Source organism: Telopea speciosissima, chromosome 2, assembly GCF_018873765.1.
Source record: "Telopea speciosissima isolate NSW1024214 ecotype Mountain lineage chromosome 2, Tspe_v1, whole genome shotgun sequence".
Lineage (NCBI taxonomy): Eukaryota > Viridiplantae > Streptophyta > Magnoliopsida > Proteales > Proteaceae > Telopea > Telopea speciosissima.
In genome coordinates this window covers 22,952,476-22,963,288 of record NC_057917.1, presented here as the reverse complement: position 1 = coordinate 22,963,288, position 10,813 = coordinate 22,952,476, and the positions used below count along the sequence as shown (strand labels likewise).

The 10,813-nt window shown below is 38.6% G+C and overlaps 1 protein-coding gene across 2 annotated transcripts; it reads right to left on the bottom strand.

Moving 5' to 3' along the window:
• Positions 1 to 4,440: 4,440 nt before the first annotated feature.
• LOC122650271 (putative low molecular weight protein-tyrosine-phosphatase slr0328) lies at positions 4,441 to 7,253 on the bottom strand. 2 transcript variants are annotated; one of them, XM_043843640.1, is made up of 5 exons: positions 6,806 to 7,253; positions 6,574 to 6,709; positions 6,154 to 6,220; positions 5,970 to 6,066; positions 4,441 to 4,551 (listed from the first exon to the last, which is right to left on the bottom strand). In XM_043843640.1, exons 1-5 carry the CDS (start codon positions 7,205 to 7,207, stop codon positions 4,471 to 4,473), a joined length of 783 nt encoding a protein of 260 aa, XP_043699575.1. In that variant the 5' UTR covers positions 7,208 to 7,253; the 3' UTR covers positions 4,441 to 4,470. The 2 variants fall into 2 exon arrangements, with proteins under 2 accessions (XP_043699575.1, XP_043699577.1); XM_043843642.1 differs by having other exon boundaries at positions 5,970 to 6,056; positions 6,153 to 6,220; positions 6,806 to 7,251.
• Positions 7,254 to 10,813: the final 3,560 nt, after the last annotated feature.

The following is a 10,813-nucleotide window of genomic DNA, read 5'->3' as shown; positions in this document are numbered from 1 at the left end:
TCCACCCTTTTCCTGGAAGAGGGGGAAAATTCAAAATGAAAAATAGAGATGCCTGATCCTAGTTTCATGGGTGCTCATTTCAATTCTATATTATAGTGAATTTATTGTGTTGATTTATCGAATAGACATACTCCAGGAGCACCCTGTTTGTATTAAGATATACTGGAAATAGCGACCCTCTTGTAAAATATAATCAATTTTTTCCCCTTCTCAAATATTTGTTCAAACTGTTGGATCTCCAAGAATTCCTGTGAAATGGTGAAGGTGTTAACCTACTAAGTATTTTGCTGGGTGAGAAGTCGGATCATCAGCCCACAAACAGCTAGGATTGCCTGTCTAGGCTCTTGGGACCTTGTAGTGGGAAAGTGTAAATAAAAAAAATTGGTATAAGAGGAAGTATCTGTGTATTGAATCAGTTTGATGAAGTCTTCCTTTCAAACCTCGTGAACCATCTGTTTGAGACCTTAAACAAAATTGACAGAATCCTAGGGAATTTATTATAGTCAATGTTGCTCAATAACTGTAAAGATGACTGTGTGATCAAATTCAAAAACTTGACTTCGATGTTGCGGTTTTGGATTTAGGAAACATCAAAGAGAGGATCATTGCCTCGTCAACTCAGTGAATTCAAAGCTTTCCTTGAGACCCTGAAAATAGACTACTGTTGTGATCCTGAAAAAGACATCTTTCCTTCCGACCCTGAAAATAAACTACTGTAGTGATCCTGGAAAAGACCTCTTTGCAAAGATGGGGATCGTTTGGGATTACCTTGGTATGGGTAGGTTCTTGAGCCATTTTTTTGGATAGAAAAAACTAAATTCATTATAGCAGGAGTGGGTAGGTTTTTGAGCCATTGTTTTTGGATGGAAAAGCTAAATTCATTTGAGCAATAAAAAGGGAAAATCAGAATAAGCATTGTTGGTAAGAGATGCAGTTCTAGCAGCCCTAGTTACCTGATCCGCAAAATGAACCATTCTTTTGTTCTTCTCAATATCACATGAGATAAAAAGATCCATCATAACACGAATGTCCAACAAAAAAAAACAGAGAAAATCTCCCTCAGCCAATGATCTTTACCCAACTTTAAAAACCTGATTATGTCTTCGCAATCAGTCAAGATGACGACAGAAGTGAGCCCTAATAGTCTTGCTTGCTGCACCCCTTCGAGAACACTTCTGACTTCGGATTTCTGTACACCCCCTTGTCAAGTTTAAGGGTTCTTGATCCATTTGGTGAAATAAGGGTCCTAGTTCTCAATTACCTTTGCTCATCACTCTCTCTCCAAACAAAACAAGAGAGTATTGTGGATTTTACAATTTATCCCAAAAGTTTGAATTGTTAAGGATCGTAACATTCTAACCTTCTTGGAATTAAGGAAATGAGTAAAGGTTCGAAGTATTTATGGACTAACCTTTTCCCTTGCAGGTCTAAAGTCAAGGAGTTTGGGGGTGTGGTGGACAGAATGAAAAAGAAACTGTCGGTTTGGAAGTCTAAGCTGTTGTCTTAGGCTGGTTGAAGGGTTTTAATCCAATCGGTTTTGACCTCTACACTAGCGTTTTTAATGAACTGTTTTTTGATTCCTCGGCAAATATGCAGGGATATTGATTCTGTTTGTCTTAGGTTCTGGCTTGGGAATAAGGAGGATAACAGGAACTCCACGCTGATTGCGTGGGTGTCGGCCAAAATCTCTGGGAGGTCTTGGATGTAGAAAGGCTGAAAACCATGATAAGGCTCTTTTGTTAAAACTTGGTTGGCGAGTGATAACTGAACCACAATCTCTCTGGGCCAGAGTCCTCAAAGCCAGATACTTTCCGAAGACATCTTTCTTTGACCCAACTACTCGGTCGAAAAAAGGATCCACAATCTGGAACAGTATATCTCATATTATCCCCACTCTTGAAAAAATGGTTTTAAGGAAGGTAGGGAACGATGCTTCCACTTTCTTCTGGACTGATAAGTGGAATTATTTGTTTCCTCTAAGACTTATCAATTACACTTCCTCGTATCTCTCCATTGAGGACAAAAGAACCACCATCTCCCAAGTTAATTTGGAGGACCAGTTTACCCTTAATTCTGTTAAATCTCAGATTCCTGTGAGCATGCACTCTTTGGTTTTTGGTTTCAGCTTAAATAATTCTGATGATAGATGGTGGTTTACCTTAGCAAAAAATGGCATCTTTAGTACTAAACTTGCTGCTAACTTTCTTCTGTCATACCCATCAGCCGCTAATCTGTGTTTTTCCTCTTGGTGGAATTTCTTTTGGAAGCTCAAGATTCATCCAAAATTTAAAATTTTCTTCTGGCGTGTCCTACATGCAGGATTACCGGTCAAGGCTTCAATATCCAAATGGCGCCAAATCGATTCTTCCTGTGCCTTCTGTGGAAATTGTATTGAATCCTACTGGCATCTATTTCTTTTGTGCGATTGGGTCAAACATATCTGGGTGGTTGGACCTCTAGGTCTTCGTACTGAATCTCTGGTTTACGATTCCCTAAATGACTTTTGCTTTAAATTTTTCGGTTCAAAATTGTTAAATAAAGCCTCTTCAACTTGGTTTTTTGATTTATCCAAAAAAAAAAAAAAAAACTTGGTTTTTTGAGGTGTTTATCGTTATCTGCTATTTTATTTGGTCAGTTAGGAACAGAGTTTTGTTTTGACTTGAAAAACCGAATGCATTATGGGTAATTAAACAAGTAGAACGATGGATTGCTGATTTAAATTTACATCGCCCCTCCTTATCTTCCAATGATGTATTGAAGCTGCCAAACGTTACTTATAATCGGGTTCCTGGGTTATCTGTGTCGCAATTTAAATATCCCATTTTAATGTGTGCAAGAATCTAGACTCCAGGAGTAAGACTGGGAGGCTGGTCGTACCTTTTTTTGTTGGATGGACGGTTTTTGTTTTTAGTTGCAGGAAATATTGTATCCTCTTCAGTCTGGGAGTCAGAATTGTACAGCATCAGGACTGGGCTAGACCACGCAGCTTACTTAGGATTGCAGATTAAGGAGATTTGGTGCTTTAATCAACTTGTTGCCAATGCCCTTCCATCTCCTACTAACAATACTTGGCCATATCTCTATATTAAAGACTTAATGTATATAAGTAATAGGACGTTAGACACTACCTACTCTATGTTTAAAGATGACTTATGTTTAGCTATAGCTCTAAACCTTGCGTCCTGTGCGCAAGAGAAACAATCGGTGTTCTACCAAGTTTTTTAGTTAATATATTTCTTTGGTTTCATCAAAAAAAAAAAAACAAAAACTAACATCCACCTGCACATGCAGACACATCTCTGCACGGTCAAGGAGGCATTACAACGTATATCACATCGCACTTACTAGGGATCAAACACCCGACCTTTCGTCTCTGATACTATGTTTCAACTAATTATACTAAAAGCTCGAACTGTTAAGGACCACAAAAATATATATCAGCACAAATTAGCAATGGATTTTGTACCAATTTCCTCATTTGTTACCAATTTGGGAATTTCAAGGGTTTTGGGTTGGGTTCAAGGGAGTTCTGATCTGGGAGTATCTTATTATCTCTTGAAGGTTTTCATTTCCATTGAGAACAAAGATTTCTGTGTATGGTCCCTTTGGCATATTTTCTTCCAAATATTTAATAAACTTAGACTTGTCTGTTTTAAAAGGAAGAAAAAAATCCTGAAAAATACACTTTTAAACAAAGTTTGTATTTTTTTTTCCTTAATAATTTTTTAATTATGAATGAGAAGAATAAATTTTTATAACTGTTGAGTTAGAAATGAATTAACCATATGATGGAGTTGATGTTATCAATGTCCATGTTATCCATGGATGGCAAGTGTATCATTGACCTAAATACCACCTTTTTTCTCTACTCAACATCCAAAAGATTAAATTAAAAATTATTTTCATATTATGTATTACATTTAGAAAAACAATTTTTCAGTCTTAGATTCATACAAAATCCTTTTACATTTAGGACATTTCCAGTAAAATATTTTCTTTTAAAACTCTACTTGTTTGAACCAGATAAAGTTTTTGGAGAATCAAGTTTTAGGTATAAACTTTTATTTATTTGTTCTGTTTTCGATTGTACATAACCAGGAAACTATTTAAATAGGGGTACACATCCTCCATGGATGGCAATTGTATCATGGATCCAAATGCCACTACTTTTTTTAGAAAATATTCAAAAAATTTAAAAGGAAATTATTTTCCAAAAAATTGATAAGACAATTTCTGGATTTTAGTCTGATACAAATTGTTTTAAACTTTTACACAGTTCCTATACAAATACTTTCTCTACAAAAAAGAGGTTTTGAGAATTCACTGAGGCTCCGTTTGGTTGCAAGGGAAATTAAAGGGAAGGGAAGTGAATTTTCAAACCTAAAAGACAAAATTTTCCAATTATTACCCCACAGGATTATATTAATAACTCCAAATCATTCCAAAACACAGAAGCTTTGATCACATGACCTATGAATCCAAAATATGGCTGTTCTCATTCAGGATGTTGTCCAGTAATGATTCACAAGCATCTTCAAGTAAATCTAAAACCTGCCATAAAAAGGGATTACATATAAGAATGTATCAAAGTATGAAAAGTAATGTAGGTCATGAGTAAAAAGAATGAAAATCTAGAAGACGATTAGTTGGAAATAAAAAGGGCGTACCCAGTGCACGAAACTCCCGCTACTACGGGGTCTGGGGAGGGGCATAATGTACACAGCCTTACCCCTGCTTTCGCAGAGAGGCTGCTTCTAGACTCGAACCCGTGACCACTTGGTCACAATGCAGCAACCTCACCGTTGCACCAAGGCCCGCAAAAAGAATGAAAGAAGATTATGCATTTGGAAAGAAAAGAAAATTTAGAGATCAATAGCGAAGTTGCAATTCATTAATGTCTATGCATGAAGGAACTTATATTATTTTAGCACCAAAAACCAAATTATTGTCCTTGTAACCTAAATCAGCATCAAACTTTGGTCCTTTCATAAGATTTATTCTACAAGATATTCACATAGAAGAAACTTGTTGAGCTTATACTGCTTTCATATGATTCCATTCTGTTTCCCAATTCCACCTTTAAAACCATTAGCAATCATGGAGCCAACTTCACAATTTATTTATGTACAAATTTAGCTCAACTTTTAAAACAAATTTTGAGATTTATACACCATCATCTTTTAGATGCATAATTAGTGAAAGATGACTATTTTTCAACCTATATATGCTCTAACAGAAATCCAGTCTCTAGAATTTACAACTAAACATGAAGAAACCTGCTTCTGCAACCCCCTAGATTGTAGGACATCAAGGGTTGGGAACTGATTTTACCAAGGTAAAACGGTGAACTGGTGAAGACAGGCAAAACTACTACTGCACTGCCAATTATAGAAGCAGTGCAAATAGTGAACCATGTCATTTTGCCAAGTTGTTTTGCATATAGAAGGCCTATGGAAACCAGCCATTAATTTCAACTATTATCTTTTCTTTTGTTCTAATTGGAAAAGAACTTAAGATTCATTGAAGTTTCAAAGAATTAAAGGCAAGCCTCATTTTGCAGGGGCCTGAAACATCAAATCTCAAGCAACTGCACAACCTGGGCAAGAGTGGAAAGGCACGGCCCATGAAAGACCAACACAACATTCAGGCAGGCATAAAAAACCAAAATGCAAACAAAATCCTATCTGACATTGATCAATCAACGCAAAGCTCAGCTCCATAACCCACATGCCCTCCTTTTTCTGATGTATCATGCTGCTCAGTCTTGTCTAATCCAATCTTATTTATTCCAACGAGCAACCAACAGATAAATATGATCTAATATGGCTACTATAGAGATCCATAAGTTGTGTAGGGTACATTAGCAGCTCATATCAATGTTTTAGAAGAAGAAAAATCTTAAATCAAAGTTGTCTTAGGTATTAGAGGTCCATTGCAGATCAAATGCTAAAGAAGAGTTGCTAGCTTACCTTCTCAAAACCTTGCGGGCCCCCATAGTAAGGGTCTGGAACTTCAGTTTCGTCGTGATTCTTACAATAAGAGCACATTAGCCTAACCTGCAGAACCGTACACAGAATCAGTAAAAGTTCCAATATCTAGCTGATATAATTCATTTCAGAGAAACACATTCCGGAAATAAACAGCGTACAGACCTTCTTATGGGCTTCAAATGGGAGTGTCTCCTTGAATCTCCACCTATTAAAAGCCTCGAATATGTCATCTAAAGAGACAACAGAATCGATCAAAATCATCCTAAAGCATAAAAATAACAAAGAAAAACCAATCAATTCGGAAAGGGTACGAGGAGTTGTAGTTTGGCCCTTGAAAGGCTTGTTTGCCATCTCTTCTATGGATTGATTATGGGGAGCTATGAACTATCCCCACCCATTTCAATTTATTTTTACTATAAAACTTTCACGTTTCAGTCCTAAGAACCAATTTCCTTGCTATTGCGGGGGCAAGAATCACATGTAAGAAACGAAGAAAATCCTTCGGAGAAAAATTACTCTAGAAAAGCATAAGAATTCGAACCAAACAAAACCTATTACATTATGATTATCCCTTAAATTTTACCTCTGTTTTGCTTGTCCATAGCGAGAATGAGATCAAAATCTCTGAAATCAGATATTCGTATTGGCCTCGAAATGGAAGTTACCACGATCCCACGCTGTTTGGAAGCGGCCCTCATCCGTGGGTCAGCTTGGTTACCCTGTCCAAATACCCATTTTTTTTTCAGTTCTTCTACTCCTTGACTAAGAAATCTAAATCCTTAAAAGTGCCGATGAAGATATATCTGAAGAAATACCTCATGATAGTCAATAGTGCCGGCAGAGTCGATTTTAAACTTTGATTCAAGCCCTCTTCTCTTGACAATCTCCCTGAAGACGGCTTCAGCAGCGGGGCTTCTGCAGATGTTGCCGAGGCAGACAAAGAGCACACAGAAAGGTCTAGTCTCTGTCTCTGATGAAGGTGTAGAAGCCATCGCTGCTTTTACAGGTCTAAATGAACGACAGGAAAGGCTGAGATTTGTCCGGTGAATGTTTATAGGAAAGCAGGGACTAAAGAGAGGAGACGAATGTACTGTTCGAAGAACAAATGGGAATTTTGGAAGAAGGGTTCGGGGAGGAGAAGCGTGGCAAAATTGCAGAAATTGACTGTCAACTAGTCTACCGTATACAGCACTCATGGTCATGGCGTCAAGGCTCATGGCACACCCTCTCTCCCCAACTTTCTCCAATCACTGAAATTGTGTCGTGGATTCGTTGGGGGACGCGGGGAAGCATAGAAAAATCAGCATCGGATAGCGTAACTCAATACTTGCCAGGGGCAGTGCCCTTGTGCTTGCCTCGTGACTGCTATCTTTGTATGACTGGAAGCGTGGCTTCTTCACCCAGACACAGGCCCATGAAATTATTAATGCTCTCATTGGCCCCTGAGCCAGCTCAGGTAGAAAGCTCTCCCCTAGTTAATTAAAGAGAGGTGTTCTGTGTGAGGGAGTGTGGCCCCTGAGTACGCGGGGCCAGTGAGAGTATGCGCATTGATATCATTGGGGCAGGTCAGTCATTGTGCCCCCTCTATGTCTGGGCATAGGTGGTACAGACACCCCCACTGAGAACTTGCTTCCTTAAATAAATGTCTAAAAGAAGGGAAGATTCAAAAGAGTTTTAAATACAAATAATTTCATAACACTTTATTCACTTTTAGTCTTTGTAATTTCTCTTATAAAATTTTGGCAAAAATTATCTCTTCGAGATTGACATTGTTTCTGCTGAGGTTGATATTGGAAGAGCATGGTGCTTTTGTTGAAGGTAGATGTATTCATGATAATATTGCCCTAGTGCAAGAGGTGGCGCAAGATCTCAGTAGGAAGACCAGGGGTGGTAATGTCATTTTAAAGCTTGATATGGCTAAAGCTTATGGCCAGTTGGAGTGGGAGTTATATGTGGTGCTGTCCAAATTCGGGTTCGCTCAGCCTTGGATTGATTTAATCAAGAAAATAGTTGAAAAGTGTTGGTTTTCTGTGGTTTTGGACGGAGGTCCGTCCGATTTTTTCAAGTCGTCCAGGGGCATGCACCAAGGAGACCCTTTTATCTCCTTTATTTATTTTAGTGGAAGAAGTGCTTAGCAGAGGGTTAAAGGCAGAGTTGCCTACTATTAGCTTCTAAGAGGATGCCCAGGTATTTCTCATAGTTTATTTGCGGACGATACTATCATTTTTACTTAGGGATGTAAACGGATATTCGAAAATCCATATTTGATCCGTGTTCGTATCCGTTTAGGAGAATCTGAATCCGTCCGAAACTAATCGGATACGAATATGATAATTCCCCTATCCAACCTATTATTGTCCGATTCGTTTAGCAATCCGACGATAATAAAATATTTGAAATATACCTCTATGTTTGTCTATCCTTTTAAGTTACCTTATTGGATTTTGTTATCTTATTTTTATAAATTTATAAGTTAAGCTAATGTGGTTCTTTTTCTAGATTTGGTGTTGGTTTATATATATTGTTTTATTCAATGTGATACATGGAATCACATATCTATTAAAATAAATACAAGATAAAATCAAAAGTAAAAAAATGTAAGAAAATCAAAGACTAAGAAGAGTAAAAGAAAGGAAAGTTGTTGAACTCTCAAGTCTCAACTCTACCCCTCATCATAAAAACGGTAAAGATGTCAACGGATAGTCAAAAATTCTTATTCGATCCGTGTTCATATCCATTTAGGAGAATCTAAATTCAAAAAATCACTATCCGGAAATTATCCGAATCCATCTGAAAATCGATAGGATATTATCCGAATCCGTCCGAATATAATCGGATACGAATATGATAATGCCACTATCTGACCGAATTCGATCCGTTTACATCCCTATTTTTACTAAAGGGTTGAAAATCTCCTTGAAGCAAATTTTGGGCATTTTTAATAGATATGAAGCTTTTTCGGGTCAACTTGTTAATAGACAAAAAAGTTGCTATGTGATGAGCAACAAGACTTCAAAGGCTAGGACGCTGTTGGTGGGGACTACTATAGGTTTTGTGAGGAAAACCTTGCTGATTACATATTTGGGGGCGCCTCTGTATACAGATAGATTCAAAGTTAGTTTTTTTTTATGATATGTTGGATAAAATCAGACATAAGGTGGTGGGCTGGAAGGGGAAGCTCTTATTTGCTGGAGATAGAGTAGTATTGCTGTCAATCCATGCTCTCTCTACTCTGGATTTCCCCAAATCAGTCATGGTGAAGGTTTACAGTATATATGTTGATTTTCTATGGGGGCATTCAGATTGGGGCAAGTGTCTGGGTGAGATGGCAAAAAGTCTGTAAACCTCTGAAGGAAGGTGGCCTTGGAATTAGGCTAATTGAGGAGGTTGACCTCTCTCTGAGGTTGAAGGGTATGTGGCGCATCATTTCTTCACAATCTCTTTGGTCCTCCTTCTTTAGAGCTAAATTTTTAAAGAATGAGAACATTGTGTTGGCAGGTAGGAGCACTGTTGGTTCGAAATCATGGAGATAGGCCTTGGATCTAAAGGAGTTCGTGCTTGCTAGAGCCAAGTGGCTGATTGGTGTTGGCAATATAAATTTTTGGCTGCACAACTGGACTGGGAGGGGCCCTCTTATTGACTTTGTTGATGGTGGCTCTTCAAGTGGACCTCTCCATCCGGGTTAGGGACGTCCTCAACAATGAAGGGCTTTGGGACCAGGCGGTTTTAGGCCAAATTGATTTTCCAGAGGTGCGTGAAAATATTTTTCAAGGTAATTTTTCCCTCTCAAACAAACTAGATAGATTGGTTTGGACCCCTACAAGTGATGGTTTGTTCTCGTCGAAGTCGGCTTGGAATAAAGTTAGACTAGTCTCCCCTACAGTGTCGTATGCACAATGGATTTGGAATCAATCTTTACCCCCCCCAAAATGGCATTCTTCTCGTGGCAACTGCTTAATGGTAAGATTCTTACTGGCGACTCTTTAATGTCCATTGGTATTCCGTTAGCTTCTAGATGTGTTTGTTGTGGGTACCTAAAAAGAGATTCGGATACCCATTGTTTAGTTTTTGGTGTAACAGTAGCCAAGGTATGGACTTTCTTCTCTGATGTGGAATAAATTTCAACTCAGGAGGTTAGGAGCAAAATTTTATTTTGGCATAGCCATGCCGCAGTCAAGGGGCTATGTCATTATATTACTGGCTTAATTCCTTCTATCATTACTGGGGAGCTTTGGCGTGAAAGGAATAATAGAAGACATGGGGAGAGCCGTCGCACAGCTGCCACGACCTTGAAAAATTGGGTCAAAGAACTTCCTTACTCAATAAAATGTAAGAAAGTGCCCCCTAGAGAGCAGCTCATCCTTTCCTTTTTTGAGTTGGTGCCCTCTGCTATTAAACAAAAACCACCCATGCCAATTTATTGGTGTCTGCCTTTTAACTCAGTAAAGCTCAACGTGGATGGTGCTTGTAAGGGAAACCCAGGCTTGGGGGTGGGGGCGGAATCATAAGGTCCAGTGATGGTAGTGTGATGGTTGCTTTTTCCAACTTTTATGGTGATTGCACGAATGCGGTGGTTGAACTAAGAGCGCTTGCAGATGGTTTGAGGTTGTGTGCGGTGCTAGGCTTGTCATGCTTTCATATTAATTCAGACTCTTCGACGACTATTTCCTTCATTACCCGAAAGTCTTGCAATATCTGGTCCTTCTGGTATTGGTTTCAGGAGGTGCTTCGTCTCTGTCCCTGCATCCGCTCATCTCTTTCTCCTATTGAGAAAGTAATAGGGCGGCAGATTGGTTAGCAAATCATGCCTGTGACTCTGCTTC

Coding starts and splice junctions, on each gene's coding strand:
- LOC122650271 (XM_043843640.1), bottom strand. CDS start 7,207: ATGAGCCTTGACGCCATGACCATGAGTGCTGTATACGGTAGACTAGTT. Junction 6,221..6,573: donor TATGGACAAGCAAAACAGAG/GTAAAATTTAAG, acceptor TTGTCTCTTTAG/ATGACATATTCGAGGCTTTT. Junction 4,552..5,969: donor GCCCGCAAGGTTTTGAGAAG/GTAAGCTAGCAA, acceptor TTTTTATGGCAG/GTTTTAGATTTACTTGAAGA.